At 41.5% G+C, this 17483-nt stretch overlaps 2 protein-coding genes and 1 long non-coding RNA gene across 4 annotated transcripts; 2 read left to right on the plus strand and 1 right to left on the minus strand.

The window, feature by feature from the left end:
- Window positions 1-398: 398 nt before the first annotated feature.
- On the plus strand, window positions 399-5541 carry map1lc3a (microtubule-associated protein 1 light chain 3 alpha). Its single transcript, XM_032550542.1, has 4 exons — window positions 399-567; window positions 1928-1983; window positions 3402-3508; window positions 4403-5541. Exons 1-4 carry the CDS (start codon window positions 528-530, stop codon window positions 4563-4565), a joined length of 366 nt encoding a protein of 121 aa, XP_032406433.1. The 5' UTR covers window positions 399-527; the 3' UTR covers window positions 4566-5541.
- Window positions 5542-5943: 402 nt separating this feature from the next.
- On the minus strand, window positions 5944-12462 carry eif6 (eukaryotic translation initiation factor 6). Its single transcript, XM_032550541.1, has 7 exons — window positions 12347-12462; window positions 12068-12244; window positions 10586-10671; window positions 10326-10501; window positions 8910-9086; window positions 8649-8833; window positions 5944-6278 (listed from the first exon to the last, which is right to left on the minus strand). Exons 2-7 carry the CDS (start codon window positions 12172-12174, stop codon window positions 6269-6271), a joined length of 741 nt encoding a protein of 246 aa, XP_032406432.1. The 5' UTR covers window positions 12175-12244; window positions 12347-12462; the 3' UTR covers window positions 5944-6268.
- Window positions 12463-13513: 1051 nt separating this feature from the next.
- Window positions 13514-17407, plus strand: LOC116711160 (uncharacterized). Of its 2 annotated transcripts, XR_004337175.1 has the most exons (4): window positions 13514-13528; window positions 13798-13923; window positions 16482-16590; window positions 16657-17407. It is a non-coding gene; the product is annotated as an uncharacterized LOC116711160 (long non-coding RNA). The 2 variants fall into 2 exon arrangements; XR_004337173.1 differs by lacking the exon at window positions 13514-13528 and having other exon boundaries at window positions 13753-13923.
- Window positions 17408-17483: the final 76 nt, after the last annotated feature.

Consider the following 17483-nt stretch of genomic DNA (forward strand, 5'->3'; position numbering starts at 1 on the left):
TAGGCTGCATATCTGTCTTAGCTTGCAGATAAAAGCTACATTAGCTAAGATAATTTTGCTAGTTCCGCAGTAAGTACTACAGTAAATATCACTGACATTTTCCTTAGTATTACATAGAAGAGGGTGGAGTACTCAAAAACTAATTGAGTAATAGATGTAATGTACTTGTATAGTTTATAAGTTAGACAGACACGAGGCTAAAGCTAATTCTAGGCTTGTGGCTTTGTTGTTGTCATAGCAACTGTCAATTACAAGTTCACATAAGTGTGACTTCACATGAGATCTATGTATTGGGTTGGGGACCCAAAGTGAAAATCTACTTTATGGCCCCAGAAAAGCTTGGGCAGCAGCTGGACTTCGCCTCATCCTCCAGGAATAAAAGATGCACGTCCCCTTTAAGATCCACTGATGACCTCACAACTTTCCAGGCTTTGTTTGTCCGGAGCAGCCGCTGATCCGCAGACGGACCCCGGAGAGCAGCGGACGCCGAGCTACAGCCCCTTCTTTCGGACTCATCTGCAGCAGCCATGCCGTCCGACAGACCTTTCAAGCAGCGGAGGACCTTCGGTAAGACGGCGGCCCGGAGCCCGGCCGGCGGGCCCGAGCCCGGTGGTGGGTGCCTGTAGGCCGGGGGGGATGCGTTGCTGTGGCCGTTAGAGGCTCCAGGCTGAGCGGGGACTCAGCGTAAAGCCCCCCCGGAGGTCCAAATGAACCACCAGAACCGTTTTAAGCGTAAAGCATAAGAGGATATAAATGGGTTCTGGTGCTTTAAGGTTCGGTTTGAAGGCTAACAGCCATCTGGGTCAGTATGACACCAGGCCCGGACCCAGCGGTACCACCAGAACCAGAGAGGCTAAAACAACTGGACCACTGGTTCCGCTCAGTGTTTACTGGGTAGGTGAAAAACATGTGCTGAAACTTGATCCCGTCACGCGTGTTCTGTGGTTCGGCTGTAATCCGATTCTGGTGGAGGGGCCCAGTTCGGACTGGGAGGAGCCCAGACTCTCATAATTGCATAATGGGCCTGATCCAGAGGAAAACAGCAGAACCGGAGGAACTGCAGGGGTTAAAGGTCAGCTAGACTCAGGTTTTAGAGTCGGACTTGAACGGGACTCAGAACCCAGCAGAACCGCCTCAGTTTCTGTGTTCAGGATGCTAATTTGTTTTTGTTTTGTTTTATCAGTTGACAGGAACATGGAGGCTGGACAGCTGATCCAGGTTCCGGTCCAGAGTCCAGGCGGTTTGTTTACTTGCTGGGATAAAATTAAATGATCCCATCTGGGTTTAAAACTGGACCTGGCAGCGTCCACAGACCGGGTCGGGTCAGAAAGGCTCGGTTTAATGTGTGTGTTCACTTTTACGGTTTAACTGTAGTTTAATCCCAATTTTATTTAGATTTTTTGTTCATCACTTAATTCGTTTTATTAGTTTTATTTAAACAATCTTTTTTAAAATTTATTTCTAAGTTTAATTCCTTGTTTATTTTTCCACTTTTTGTTATTTTTCATCCTGGTTTTAATAATTTAGAAAATAAACCCAGAATTTATCCTGATTTTATCCCATCAAACAGTGGGAAGGGTTTCTCTGCCTACATCTCCCAGAATGCTTTGCGGTTCTGGGAAATTGAGTTCAGTGAAATTATTTAATATTCTATCAGATATATTGTCTATTCATATTAATCTGATGGTTCTGATCCGACCCACCTGAATCTGCTGCAGTGGAACCAGAACAAAGAGCCCATTCAGATTCCAGAGTTTTCCTGACCTTTGACCCTAGCCTGATGTGTTTATGGGGCATTGGGTATTAAATGTTTTCTGACTGGTTTGATGAGTTCTGAGGAGGAAGCAGCTGGTTCTGACTGAAATGTTTCTAATGGTTCTACTGGGCTCAGAACCTCGGTTTGACCCCTCCTGCTTTCCATCCGCAGCCGATCGGTGCAAAGAGGTGCAGCAGATCCGGGAGCAGCATCCCAACAAGATTCCCGTAAGTCCTCGTCTCGCCTCTCGGATTGATCCTGAATCGGGCCGTCTGATCGGAATCAGAACAGAACCTTGAAGTGTCCGTTTGCATCTGTCTGATTCAGCAGCAGGGAGTCAGACGCCTCATTTTAAGCTAGGCTGAAAACGCAGGACATAAGTAGAACTGACACTAAATTAGTAATCAATAAATCGTTAAGTGTCATAAATAGACTATAAAAAGTCAATTTACTGAAAGAACAAAACAGTCAGAGCAGTAATGAAGCAAAAACTGCACAAAAATAAAAACATTCAGCATTTAAACGGGCAATATTGTGTAAAATCAACTTTTTTAGCTTTACATCATGTTGTGTTATTTTCTCATCAAAAACAGACCTGGAGTGTTGCTTTGATTCTTTCATATATGTTTGAGAACTTCTTTAATTGCCATGGCAACCATTCAGCTGTGCAAAGCGCTCAGTTGGACCTAGCCCCGCCTTAGAGGTGCAGCTCCTTCAGACTAGCCAGGAGCAATTAGCAAACACCTGGTGGAACTGCTGAGCTCATTGTAGGAGCTGCTGCTCAGAGCAACGCTGGTAAAAACGTTAAAGGGTTAATAGAGGAGCCATGTTGGGATGACTTCCTGAAAGAGCAGGAGCTTCTTAAAGAGACAGACTCCCAATTTCACGGCATTAAATTCCGAAATCAAATTTCTTTTAAATCATATTTTTTATATTTGGTATTTTTATAACAACTGAAGGTAAAGTAGATACTTAATTATGCGATAAAAAGGCATTATCTGTAAATCTGTTCTACCCAGAACTCCTCTAGTAATGGATGTTTTAGCTGATGTTTTAGATTATTTATTGTTTAAAAAGAAATTGATATGTATATTTCTTAAACAGTGATTCACAAATAATGTCTTGAGGTGAAGAAAAAATAAATAAATTTCACATTAATTCCAATTTATTCTTTTTATAAGTTTAATTAATTATTACAATTAAAATGTTCCTATCTACTGGAACCCAGCAGAGTATTGAGTCGTTGACGGTACAGCGGTGCCTCTGACTGAGCACGCATGTGGCGACAGTGGAGAGGAAAAAAAACAGTAAATCCAGTCTCTCCTTTTGGTTAAGGAGTAATTTGAAAAAATTTCATCCTCATATTTTTTTTCAGTTAATTATACAGGATCAATTTGATCAAATCTGTCAATTTAAAGGAGAAAAAAATTTGGTAAAAGCTTTTTTTTTGCCTTATTTTATGACGAACATTTATTTTCTTTATTTACAGATTTAATAAGCAAAAAACTGCTTCTATAATTCAGACCAGAAGCTTTTCTTATCATCTCTACTGATGGGCAAGAAGTGTTATTTAAAGTTGCTGTGAATATTTGCCTGGATGGATTGAACTGTCAGGATCTTTCCTGCTCCTGTTCGCCCCCTGTAGGTGATCATCGAGCGGTACAAGGGGGAGAAACAGCTTCCTGTTCTGGACAAGACCAAGTTCCTGGTTCCTGATCACGTCAACATGAGTGAGCTGGTGAAGATCATCAGGTAAACATCGTCTGCTGCTCCAGAACACTGAGATTAAAACTCAGCTGGTTTTTATTGTCCTGGTGCACAGAAACTGTTTTAGTCAAACATGGATTTATTTACTTGAGTGAAATTAAAGGTTGATGATGAAAACACCGAACTCCGGCATAGCAAACCGGAAACTAGAGAAAACGTCACTGCACTGTCGAACATTTCAAAGTAATTGAAAAAGTTGTTCCCCTCCTGACCTGTGGGGGCGCTGCACCAAGAACCACTGAAGGAAACGATACAAAACCCTCTGAAGACGCTGAGCGCAACTTCCTTCTTCACTAAATGGAAACAAAAATGGAGGCGTCAGATTTTAGCGGTTGGAGTTCGCTTCAACCGAACCCAGAGGTTTAGAGGACCAGAGTTAGCTTAGCATTCACACCTCACCAACCCAACCTGACTTTTTTTTTTACTATTTTCGAGCAGTTTGAAAGTCCAAACTATGATCTGTTACTGCCAAACAATTCAAATTTGTTCCACCTCTGAATGTGACAGAGGTCTAATTTCAAGGCACTAAATCAAGAATATATATTAATATATTTGTTATATTCAGCATTTTTAGGTAACATAGTTACTTTATTGTTCTATAAAATACCTGGAAAGCACAGAATAGTGCCCCTTGAAACTTGTATGACAGTTGGAAACGCAGCTACTGAGTCACAGTTGAAGATAATCATTAAAAAATACTTTCCTTACTTTTCAACTCCCTGCTCAGGATTTTCAGCGTCTTCTGCCTCTAAATTGCTTTATCATTAAATAATGAAGGTTTGGATTCAGTCTGGTTGTTTACTGTGAAGCTGCAGGAAGTTAGCATCATTATGAAGTGATGAAGCTCAACCTCTTCCTCCTCCTCTTCCTCCCCGCCAGGCGTCGGCTGCAGCTGAACCCCACCCAGGCCTTCTTCCTGCTGGTCAACCAGCACAGCATGGTGTCCGTGTCCACCCCCATCTCTGAGATCTATGAGCAGGAGCGGGACGAGGACGGCTTCCTCTACATGGTGTACGCCTCGCAGGAGACCTTCGGCTGCTAGGGAGGAAGAGGAGGAGGAAGAGAAGGATGGGATGTCCTCTCCACCTTCAGACTCTTTAGTTTATTCAGTTCATTCAACACAAGCTGCAGACGGCTGCAGAGTGCGCTCTGCTGTTTCTCCACACACAGGCAGAGAGCTCTTATTTTGAAAGACCACAAACTGACCAATCACGTTAGAGAATGTAAAGGCGTCGTCTCAAACACTAAACATGCATTTCTGGCTCATTTTAACCCCTTTTAACTGAACTCTTAGTTTTATTTACAGCCAACATGGAGCTTAACCTTTGACCCCGATGTGCAATATTTCCGCCCTCACTCAGCTGTAAGCACAACATCCCAGCTTCTAGCGCCGTAGGTTCCCAGGAGCAGCGAAAGCCTCGCGCTGCATTCAGGGCCGGACGTAGTTCTTAGTGTTCAGAGCAGAGTGACGCTGCAGCTTCAGGGAGGAGGAGAAGGAGCCACTGTTAGAGGACAGGAGGGCGGCGCCTCCTGCTGGTCAGTAGAAACACTACAACGTTCAACAGAGAAATCGGTTTAGTGTAGGAACTGAATGAGCTTTTTGTTTTGCACATAAATCAGTAAAATGAGGCTCGTTTCTTTTAGGTTGTTTGTAATAATCATCTTTTTTTGTACTTCTCCCAGTCTGCCTTCTTTAGCAGGAATTTATAGAAAACGTTTGGTTCTGCACTACAAACCCTGCATGTTTTCACTTTTTTATAGAAATGTTAACAGATTTTATGCCATAAATAATTGTTTTCTTTTAACTATTAAAGTCTTTATTAGATGTTTTTTTTTTTTCAAACCAAAAACATTAACATATGTATGTAAAGCAAAGTGTGCGTCATATAATCAACCTGTATCACCGTGTTTTTCTCTAGGCTTCCACCAGGTGTCGCTGTTTTCAGCTGGTGTACATAGATGCATTGCTGCGAGTTGACTCAGAGCGTTTGCCAGTAAATAAAAACATAGAAACTTTGTAATGTTTGGAGGTTTAATTTTTACACAAAACTGCAGATCCTGCTTTTGGTCAGAAGATGGCGCCACCAAATTTGACAGTCTTGGGTCACTTAAAACCTACAGCAGAGAAATACTGCCACCTTAGAGCAGAGAAATACTGCCACCTGCAGGTGGGCGTTAGTATCACCTAAGCCCAATATTGACAAATTTTTGCTGGAAATTTGCAATTAATAATTTTAGCACAAGATTTAATGCATTAATCTGTTTTTGCTTGAATTTCTGAAGAAAATTTTATTCAAATGAAATTTTGTTTCATGCAAGAAAACCAAAATAACTTTAGTCTGAAAACCTGAACAAGCCAGTTTATAGTCATTCTTCCAAAACATTTGATTAAAATGCAGTAAAGGACACTCAGTCAGACGAAAAGAGAGCAGTCAGTTTTATTTTACACATAAAACATCCAACATATTGAGTGTCTCCTGACAGAAACACAGCTTTCTGCACTTTGTTCCTCCTGCAGAGCCGACAGAATCAGAAAGTGGATCCAGGTCCAATCAGCTTAGAAACCTACAGACCGATTCATCTGAATGAGTCTCGGCTCATCAAGGTGGCCTCCACCTGACTGGAGGCTCCAACGTCTCTGATCTGGTTTATGTGGTTGAAAAAAGGCGGAGATGTTTCTGAATGAGGTCCAGCTGCTTTAGGGGGCGGAGCTTCGTGATGGCAGCAAACTGAGGCGGCAGCTTCTTACGCCATGCTGAGGGGAAACAGGAAATCAATGACTTAAATATGAATAAACCAGAATAATCCAGCTGGTTATAGTAGAAAACATGGCTGTTTGAGTCTGGAAACAGGAGATCCTCAGCTTTAGCCAGACTGGGATGTAGGTGGAGCAGGTCACAGTTTCAGCATGTGGAGGTTGCATTTTAATCAACAAAATAAGCAACATTTTCAATTCAAACATCTTGCCGCTAAATTATTGATTAAATAGATATGAACACAGCAACAAATTTTTTTTTTTTTCTCCGAAGAGTTTTTGCGGCGCTAGTGGCTCGTATTTTTTCCACAGTAGGCAGACAGGAAGGAGGGTGAGGAGAGGGGGGAAGACATGCGGCAAAGGTCGTCGGGACCGGGAGTCGAACCCGCGACGTCCGCGTCGAGGACTAAGGCCTCCAAACGTGGGGCGTGCTAACCCCCTGCGCCACCACAGCACGCCCCACAGCAACAAATTTTAATCTGTTCTCCAGCCATCAGATTGCTGAAAAAGTGTTATTCTACCTGTGTTGCCATTTGGTCCAATGTAAATAAGTTTATAGTGGAAGTATAAGTTCATAGTTAGCAAATTGTATGACTAAATTTATGCTAAGAATGGGTAAAGTTTAGATTTGAAATTTAATAACAGTGTGACATCTGTGTTACTGTCTGTCGTATTTGCAACAAAAAAAAAAAAAGACAGAGTGAGAGCTCTTAGCAGCAAACTAGCTTTGGTGTAAACTTCTCTGGTAACCATGGGAACCATGAATTTAGGCCGAGAAAATAAACGGCTCCAACTTTACGCTTACGCTTCATACGTAGGAAGATATTCTTCATTGTAAGTATTTATGTATTCGGAAGTCAGACATGCGTTGTTTTTTCTTTGGTTGATAAAATGTAGAGAAGTGAACATAATTTTTGAGTGCAGCATTAAAATGATCCGCTAATAATCAAAATTTATGTTTTGAGTGTAGCATTAATATTGGTGTATTAGCCGGTAATGTATTTTTATTTTTTACCTTCTGTTATACATCAGCTAAAAAAATCAAATGATAAAAGATCAGTTAAAAGCAAGCCTTTTAAAGATATTGGCACAATAACCATCCAGCTTTATATTCGCTCATATGCTAACTCCTTTCAGCATAACTCGAAAAATACTCATTTCCAGCATCCCATCAGAATGATTTTAAAAAACTAAACCCCAATGGGTCGAGAGAAGCAGCTTTGTCGTCCATCTATTAGCTAATGTCGCTTGTGCGTCACGCTAACAGGTGTACCAGAAACACTCGAAAACAAAGGTTCCGGCTGGAAACTGTATGTAAATGGGGACTTGTGATTTCCTGGTCAGACAGCCTGATAAATATTTATTTACAATTTTTACATTAGCCTGCAAGACGTTTACTGCTCCCACATTCCCCCACAATTTCAGACTGGATAGATATTGTAAATAAGATATACAAGCAATTCATTTTAAGAAAAGTTTTTATTCATTTATGGAGCCAGATTTTGTAGAGATGTTGTATTAATCAGCCTATTTGTGCTTTTTGGTATGCGTGTTTCTCACCCCCAGTATAAATCAGGGATGTTCAAAATATGGCCCTTGAAATCATTATCTGTGGCCCTTGTCCATAATTCAAGAATAGCACAGCTTTATTTCGTCACACTGATGGTGAAAGGCTTAAAACAAATTAAAGTGAAGCAATGCAGATAAATTTGAATAATCCTAAAATGAAAAACTTAAACACAAACTATTCATCTTTTATAAACCACATTTTTGCTTTCATTTTACTTTGATAGTACATATTTAGTCAAAAGTGAAATTGAGCCACACTTTGCTAAATCAGAGGCTTTTAAAAGAAAAAGAGGAATTTATATTGCGTTCTTATAGCCTAGAATATAAAAATTATCTATAAATTGGTAGGTTTTAAAATATGTTTTTTAACAAAAGAATTGGTTTTGCTTTTTTTATATCAAAATGAATTAATTTATATTTGCAGCCTGCAGCTGCTTTTAATTTCAGAGTTGTGACCCTTGTTGCAGAACGTTTGGACACTCCAGTCTAAATAATACAGATGTTTATACCAGTATGCACCAGTGTTTTATTTTACCCTTTCTCTCCCAAACTGTTCTAAGTTGGTATATGAGAAAAAAAAAGACGGTATTTCTACTTTTTGAAGTTCCAACTTTGTATTGTTGACTGAAAATATAAAATGCCAAGAATTCCGCATAAAATTTTAACGTGTTAAAGTCCCAAGTTTAAACTTCAACATTTTGCTCCAATCTTCAATGTTTTTACTGAGATTTATTGCAATAAAAGGAACACAAAGTTGATCTATATTAAAAACAATAATCTGATAAGTGTGGATGGCCTGACCTGTCGATGAGCGAGTCCCTCATGCTGGTGGCGATGGCGGACGCCTGCGCCGCCTCGCTGAGCCGGAACACGCTCTCGATGACGGACAGCTCCGTGCTCGTGGTGTCCAGGCCGCAGAACGCGCACCAGTCGTTGACCACCATCCCCGCCGCGATCACCTCGCTGCCCCGGTTCACTGTGCCGGCCTGCACACCAAACCCACTGTTACTAGCGGCTCTGGTTCCACTGAGCCCAGAACCGGGCCAGCGGACCGGGACTCACCACCAGGGGGACCTGCAGCAGGGACGACAGCTCATCCTGGTCCTCGATGGACGTCTTGGGGTGGACCAGGCCGCCCTGGTTGCTGAAGGCACAGTAGGACCCGACCAGAACCTGCTCGGCCACCGTCTGACGGAACACCTCCACCTTCAGCGTGTCGGCCAGGATCTCCTCCGTTTCCTGAGGCAGAGGAGGACAACATGGAGGAGTAACTCATCAGTAGGGCTGGGCAAGAAATCAATAAAAATATATATCGCCATAGAAACATGATCAATATCGACAGATAATACGTCTGATATAATATTCAATACATAGTTCTCATGTGACATCGTACTACCGGGAACTTTGTAGCTGACAGACATCTTGGTAGGTAACCGTAACTAAATCTCATTCTCTCTCTCATACAGCTTGGCCTGTCACAATAAGCAATAAATAAATCACATGATAAAATACAACAATATCAATAACTTTCATTTGCATGATTTAGCGTTTTTCTCTTTCTACCAAAAACAGGATGATAAAGTCTTCAGCCTGGTACTTTGGTCTCAACTAGCCATTTATTTGAGGGTAATTTTGTTTACAGAGACTTAATAATTTATTTTATTTGTTTGTTTTGTTTATTTTATTTTGGGTATTTAAATTGTCTTCCAGTTCCAGAGTTCAATGTTCATTAGAATTTAAAGTTTATTAAGTTTTGAGAATGGGTTGTTGCATTATTATGCCATTACCATTATATTTATTTAAACATGGTCTAATAAGAGACCGTGTTAACTTCTGGAACAAATGATCATCCAGAAGAATTTGTTATTGTGACAGACCTACATACAGCAGAGTTTTTATTGCTATGTCTTTCTCTTGCACATTGGTAATGCGTTTCTTTTTGTTGGGTTCATCTACGCTTCATGCTGCGCTTGCCTACCAAGATGGCGGTTCAGTGGCATGGAAAACTTTCTGTTCAGATTTATGGGGACTATGTATAATTTCAGTGAACTCCGATCTAGAATTGCACAGCATTCTGGGGAATGTAGGCAGAGGAAAGACTTTAGCCACTAACCCTCTCAAAGCAGGGTTAACGTTTGGAGGAATCAACTAACTCTTTCACTCACTCTTTGGTTACCTAGAGTAACCAAAGAGTGGTTACTCTTTGGTTACTCTAGGACAACCTAGCAACAACCTGTTGAGTAAGTTGCGCAACAGCAGTTTCATGTTTCGCCTCATAACTGCTTAAAAATAAAAACCAACGGTGTGGAGTGAAAACTGTGGAACAGGAAAGATCACATCACCAGTCTGGCAGCAATTCAGATATTTAAGACCAAAAACTAATCAATAATTATTGATCCTAACTGATAAGAAACGCTTATATCTTGGTACGGTTTGTGGTCATATCGTCAAGCCCTACTCCTGAGGACCGGCTCTCACCCGGTCCAGGTCCGGGTGGACAAGCGCCACGTAGTCGTTGCAGGCCACCACGTTGCCCAGCGCAGACAGCCGCTCCTCGACCCGCTGGATCCGCACGGCGTCCGGCAGGGAGTTCCTGATGTGCTGCAGCTCCTGGTCAGTCGTGTTGTTGGGCACCAGCAGGCCATGGCGGTTCCCTGATGAAGACAAGGAGGAAGAGGAGAGGCTCGTTAGCAGACCAGGGAGCCTCTTCCTTGTAACGAGGAAGAGGCTCCACTCACCGACACACATCCTGCCGATGATCCGACATCCGGCGATGGAGGCGTGAACCACGGGGATGGTTTCTGACAGCTCGCCTTCAAACACGCTGAAAACACAAACCAGGGTTACAGCAGTTCTACGTTTTCATTATAGTTTAGTTTCATTTCATTCTGACTTTTTGTTTGTCTAATTCAGTTACTTATAATTAGTTTATAAGAGAGTGTTTGCTAGTTTTTATTAGTTATAGTAGTAGTTTTAATTTTTTTATACTCAGGTTAATTTTTAGGTGCAGAACTCAAAAAGTACATTATTGTGATTAAACACTGATTCAGTAGTGAATACTCAATGCAAGAAACCATTTTAAAAACATTAATTATTGAACAACTAGCCATCTCTGGTGTTTTCTCCAAACTTTTGCTGTAGCCATTTTGCAAACTAGCAGAGCTACCACCATGAGTTCTGATTGGCTGCTCTTTGGACCAATAGGAGCTTCCGAATCGTCCAGTCAGAGCCATTTCCTCCTGCAGGAAAACTCATATTTGGATGTTTTTGAAGAGTCATAGTTCTGTTTCACTTAAAGAAGTTTAATTGTCACTTTTATTGTTTTCACAGTAAATAAATTTTATTGTGAAATGAATTTATTAATTTTAGATCCAGTCCAGAAAAACAATTCTCCCGATCCGTCTATGTGGCTTATCTGCTGGAGGACAAACTGACCACTTCTCATTTTCTTCTTCTACTACTCTCCGATTTCCATAATTTGCTGTTCACCCTTTGTTTACTCTCAGTTACTTTTCTGATGTGCCTGTGATTCCTTCCTGGAGGACTTTTTACTTTCAACCAGATCAGGGGTGGGCAATCCTGGTCCTCGAGGGCCGGTGTCCTGCAATGTGGTGTCGTAGACGTCTCCCTGGTCCAACACACTTTAATCCAATAGCTGAATCACCTCCTAAGTGCAGTCAGAATCCTGCTAATGACCTCATTATTTGACTCGGGTGTGTTGAAGTAGAGATTCAGTTACTTATAATTAGTTTATAAAAAGTTGCAGGAGACCGGCCCACCCAGGGGCCAGCTCCAGGCCCTGGGTGAACGAGAGAGTACCTACTCCTTGTTCAGTTTTCTTCCTGTTTTCCTCTCCACTGTCACCACATGCATACAAACTTTTATTGCTCAAGTGCATCGAGATGACATTTATTAATTGACGCTATGTAAACAAACTGAATTGAATGAGGCTAGTTAGCCTCTCATCATAGTTTTGAACGGGGCCAAAGTTTCTGGATGTTAGCAGGAGTTCTGATCCAGTCTAGTTCTGACCCAGACAGCTCGAAGAACTGGTTTCTGCTCTGGTTCTTCTGGTTCAGCCCAGCTGGGTCACCTGGTACCGCTGCTGGTTGGTGCTAGTCTGTTGTTGCCTCCCAGTCAGAACTCCGGGATTAGCCGCTTCGCCCAGATGTTTGACTGCTGTCAGAACCGAAGCGCGTGCGCGGCAGGTGGGGACCCACCTGTAGAAGTTTTCGGAGCCTCCGATGGCCACGAGGCAGTAGGTGTTGGTGAGTTTGGCGAAGCAGCCGATCTCGTTGTTCTTCTCGAAGGAGGCTCTGACAGCCATGATGAAGAGGAGGAGGAGGAGGAGGATGAAGGAGAACGTTCAGCTCCAGGAGAAACAAAACCGTTCTTTTCTTAAACAGGAGCAGAAATTAAAGTTATTATCAGGTGATCCAGCAGCCTCGCGCGCTCTGGGAACTAATAAGAACCTTAAGCTAGCTCGCGGCGGCTCCTACCTTCAACCCCACGTGTTGACTTCCGCTTCGGGGTTCCCGTAGTGACGTAGCGCGTATGGTGCGTCGAACTATTTATGTGCTACGAGTCAAATATTTGGTATGTCCGTTATAAAACACAGAGATCTTCTTTATTTTATTCTTTAAAGGTTCAGATTTTTATATTTGTCTCCTTTTTATTTATCTATAGTTTTTTTTCCCGAGTAACTTTTGCCCATTTGTTTCCGAAGAATCCTTGTGTTTTGTATTTTTAATTTGTATATATTAATTTCATTTTTGTTTTCATTACATCACTTACAAATGTAAAGTAATTTTAATTATTCTATTTTAAAACATGTATATTGTTCTAATTATTTGTTATATTATTTTTTATATTCTTTATTTTTTTATATGCATTTTCCAGGATTGTAGCGATAACATCGATACCAAGTCATTGTCAGCATTGGGCCGATTAGTTTCAGATTCATTCTTAAAATGTAATTTTATTTTTACATTGTAATTTCTCAAATCTGTCAAAGAAAAAAAATCTGTTTTAAGTTGATCTAAAACTCTCTATATTTATATAGCTTTTTTTTTTTTTTAGGAAAAATTTGTTTTGTTTTTCTACTGTCTCTGTTTGTTATGTTATAAACTACTGTATTTATATATTGATTTTGCACTTACTTTGCATCAGATTGATACCAAAACATGCATATTGCGCACTTCTACTGCATGCCTCTATCACTGGTCTCCATGGAAACCAAACTACATCTACACCAGACTTTCCAGATGCTTATCTGCTAACTGTCATCTGTTTGTCCAGTTGGTTTTCCAGTTCCTGACTGATTCACACTTTAAAATTATGTTATTGGTTCCTGTGCTCCTGTTTGTCTCCAGCAGGTGTTGCTCTCACATTTCCAGACTGTATTTTCTAAACAATCAGTGAGTGAATCCATAAATCCAATCAGAGCGGCTCCTCTTGTTTAATAAACTGAATAGCAACCACCTTCACGCTGCTCGCTCTCAGCCAATCACAGAGGGCTCTTCCACTGACGTAAGGTGCCCTGTTGTTTTTCACTTCGGTGCAATAAAGACCAGTAGAAGAGCGTAAGAGGCATCACTCTGACTAGTAATGCTGACCGGGGGGACAGACACGTAATAATCATTAAATCAACAGACAATTTCATTGTTCTTTTCGTTTTAAGGGTAATTTTGTTTATTTCTTGTTTTTGTTATTTATTTATTTTGGATATTTAAAATGTCTCCCAGTTTCAGTGTTAAATGATCACTAGAATTTAAAGTTTATTGATATTAAGTTATTATGCCAATGGCATTATATTGCTTGAAAATGGTCTCAAAACAACAATATTACTTTATCGCAAAGACTTTATCGTCTATCTGGTTCTGAACTCATCTGGCTCAGACTCCTAGAGATGTTAGTATACGCCTCGGAGTGATGCTTCCTCTCACTCTAGGATCTCTGCAGCCGCCCTCTCAGCTGACACGTCGGAGCAGATTCTCTGCCTGGAAACATCGGAAACTGATCGGAACCGCCGTCAGACAGAGACACGGACCTCCCCGGATCCCCAGGCGCCGATTAGGTGGGAAGACGTTCATTTCTGTTCCAGATCAGATCCCAGATCCGGCTGTCCTGTAGGGGGCAGCAGCGGGGACAACCCGCACTAGAGAACAGATTAACAGCCTCAGAATAAAGCAGTTCAGGTTTAGTTTAGCTGTAGAGTTCAGGCTGGCTGCACTGATGAAGAGGTCAGAGGTCATTCCAACCGGCAAACCGTCCCGCATTTCTCTAGATTTCATGCAGCCACTGAAACATGCATGAATGAAAAACAACCCAGACTTTCTGCCGGGTCAGAACCATCATCATCACTCTTAACTGAACATTCAAGGGGAAATCTGGAAAATCCCCAGTTAAACTGGGATTGTGGAAAAACTGGATTAGAATAGTAACTGGATCGGGTAAAATCCAGGTTCCTGTGACCCAGTTTGACTCTGAATGATGGCTCTGATGGAAGGATGGCTGAGATATGGAGGTCCAAACAGGATGGGGTTCATTTACTGCTGTCACCATCCATCCATTTTCTGTACACCCTGAGGGGTGTCGGAAGGGCTGCTGGTGCCAGGTGGGGTCACCTGGACAGGTCGCCAGTCTGTCGCACACTGCTGTCACCAGATCAATAATATTATTAGTTCTCACAGATGATTAATCTAAATTATGTCCTGCAGGGTGCCTCTGCCTCTGTTTTATTACCTAAAACTCTCTCTGACTTTGTTTTCGGATCAGAACAACTTGGTTTGGGTCGGTTTAATCTCTCGCCTGTTTTTCTGTTGGGTTTTCTGGTTCTTCTTGTTCATCTCTTCCCTCTGCACATATTTAAAGGTGCAGTATTATGTGTTTTCCAGGCATACAGTGCCATTTTATAGCAGAGTCATGTTACTGTGTTACCTGCAGTCGTTATACGTACTGAATATGACTTTAAAAAAATTAGACTTTGTGATTTAATGCCTTGAAATTGGGTCTGTCTCTTTAAAAACTCTTGCTCTTTCTGAAACTCCACCTTCAGGAAGTTGTCACAACATGGCTCCTCGTTTAACGCTTTTACCAGCGTTGCTCTAAGAAGTAGCTCCTATAATGAGCTCACCAAATGCTCGTTTCCACCAGGTGTTTGCTAATTGCTGCTGGCTAGTCTGAAGGAGCTGAGTGTGGGAGGAGCTGTGGCTCTAAGGCGGGGCTAGGTCCACCTGGGCATTTAGCCCAGCTGAATGATTGAAAAGGAGATTTAAGGGTAGGAAATAATTCAGTCAACACTCCGGGTAGGTTTTTGATGAGGGATAATAACATTATGACATAATTTAAAGCTAAAAAAGTAGATTTTACATGATACTGCCCATTTAGCGAAACCTGGCAACCATCTGTGGTTTTGCAGAACTAGCCTGCTGCTGAATCTGGGTCTCAGACATGGTGCAGTTCTGGATGGATGAGGACAGACAACATCAGGACCTGAGAGGATAGAGCTATTTTTAGACCGATCTGATCTAATCAGACAATGAGGAGGAGGAGGAGACTGGACGATGACGAAGGTCATGACTGAAGCAATTCTGAAGTTAGAGAAGATGTTCAGTTTAATCCATCGTGAAAGGAGGAGAGAATGTTCTGCAGCGAAGGTTAAAGGTCAGAGGTGACCTGGATGTTGGAGATTTGATGATAAAATGTTGATTATTTAGAGACTTGACTTGGAGACAATGATTAGTGACCTTCTCTGAGTTTTCCACTGTAACATAAATATAAATACAGCTAACAGCAGAGCATAAAAGTTCTGTTCGGGAGGGAGGAAGACTGATTTTAATTTCCCAGCATGCATTTCCTCCCACTGTGAGACGGTGTTGAGAAGAGGAAGGTGACCCGATCATCTGCTTCCTCCGATCTGATCAAAGACGACCTGATAGCCAGGAGAGGAGAGGACGTCTTGTCCACTTCCTGTCTATCCCCACCGTCCATCTCTGTTCACACACCTACACCTACACACACACACACCCACACCCACACACACACACACACACCCACACACACACACACACACATACGCGTTTTCATGAAACATAAAGACGTATGACAAAAATAGGACAAATGGAGATCTTAGCTAGAATTTTGATCAAATCAGATTTTTATGTGACTTATGAGAACTATAATATCTCAGTTATTTCATGTCAAAGTGAATTGTGGGACCCAGAGATACACACAATATTTTCAAGTGTATGTGACTTATGAAGACCAGGTACGCACACGCACACACGCACGCACACACACACACACCCACACACACACACCCACACACCCACCCACACACACACACACACACACACACACAGAGCATTTAACTTTAATGAAATATTCTACATAAAGTTTCTAATCTGTGTTTCAGTCAGAATAAAACAGTTTGAGTTCATGTAAAATTGGTTTTGGCAGCTACATAGAGCTTATTATGGGATGGATGGCAGTGGAAACCAAACTGTTGGTGGAAACAGGAAGTTAACTCTTGACTTCATTGTGCCACCTGCGTGACTCGTGGCTCCAATAGGGGGCAGCAATCTGCTGGATTTTCAGAATAAAAGTCCTAGCATTAACTGGTTTTCTGCTCAGGTTTGAAAATTGATGATGGGAGGAGGTCAGAGTCATGAGAAGGAGGATGAGGAGCGAAGAGGAGGAGCTGAAGAACATAAGAAGCCTGAGGATGCTGAATCTGCTGAAGGTAGAAACAGAGAAATGTGAAAAATTCAGACGTTTATTTCTGATGAATTAATGTTGTTCTCCTCAGAGTCGTCAGGTGAGCTGCCTCAGTGCAGGATCGGAAACAGGGTGGTGGACAACATGTGCTTCATGATCTCGTGCACCAACTGGTATTGAACTGGTGCAGACTGGGACTACTGGAGGAAGATGGGTGAAACATTCCAGAAGCAAACCTTCAGGAAGTTTGGTCTTTAGTTCCCAGGTTTAATCATAAATCTGTTGAAAAACCATCCAGGCTTTGTTTATGGCTTCAAATCTGTTAGTTTACTGCAGGAAGAGCAGAAAGGTTGCATGATGAGGTCAGAACCTGAGGTTCTGTTGGATAGAGGAGGATTCATGGAGTCACCTTCTTATTATCTATCTAAAATTAATCTGATTACCTTCATCGCTGCATCAGGCTTGATCCTGCAAAAGCTGAAATCAGAATTTGTACATTTGTAGCAGCGCTCTAATGGCTGAAGGTAGAAACATGGCTGCTGCTGTTAAGTTTTCTTTTTTTTTGAATCAATGATCAGGAGAAGTTTTGGTCAAGTCAGAGTTCTTCATCCGTGCTTCCACTGAAATGCTTCAGTTTCTCTGCAGCTTCAGCAGAAAAGATGCAACAGCTGGTGATGTGGAGCTGATTCCTCTGGATTTAAACTGATGCTCTGATGATAAAGATTAAAATGAAAAGATAATGGATTTCTGAGGTTGTTTTAGAGTGTTTCACATTGGATCAATAAATTCTTTGCATTAGAAAATCTATGAATAAAAATACAAATAAAAGAATTGAAAAGCTTTATAGTAAATATTTTTATTGATTTTATAGATTTCCAACATGAAAAACACTCAAAAATGAGAAAACATAAGGTAACA

This window comes from Xiphophorus hellerii, chromosome 20, assembly GCF_003331165.1.
Source record: "Xiphophorus hellerii strain 12219 chromosome 20, Xiphophorus_hellerii-4.1, whole genome shotgun sequence".
In the NCBI taxonomy this organism is placed as follows: domain Eukaryota; kingdom Metazoa; phylum Chordata; class Actinopteri; order Cyprinodontiformes; family Poeciliidae; genus Xiphophorus; species Xiphophorus hellerii.

Bases quoted from the DNA above. Each gene is read 5' to 3' on its own strand.
- eif6 (XM_032550541.1), bottom strand. From the start codon at position 12,174: ATGGCTGTCAGAGCCTCCTTCGAGAAGAACAACGAGATCGGCTGCTTC. The intron at 10,672-12,067 runs GTGGGTCCCCAC...TTGTGTTTTCAG, and splicing joins GGCTCCGAAAACTTCTACAG to CGTGTTTGAAGGCGAGCTGT. The intron at 10,502-10,585 runs GTGAGTGGAGCC...TGTCTTCATCAG, and splicing joins CATCGGCAGGATGTGTGTCG to GGAACCGCCATGGCCTGCTG.
- map1lc3a (XM_032550542.1), top strand. From the start codon at position 528: ATGCCGTCCGACAGACCTTTCAAGCAGCGGAGGACCTTCG. The intron at 568-1,927 runs GTAAGACGGCGG...TTCCATCCGCAG, and splicing joins CAAGCAGCGGAGGACCTTCG to CCGATCGGTGCAAAGAGGTG. The intron at 3,509-4,402 runs GTAAACATCGTC...CCTCCCCGCCAG, and splicing joins GAGCTGGTGAAGATCATCAG to GCGTCGGCTGCAGCTGAACC.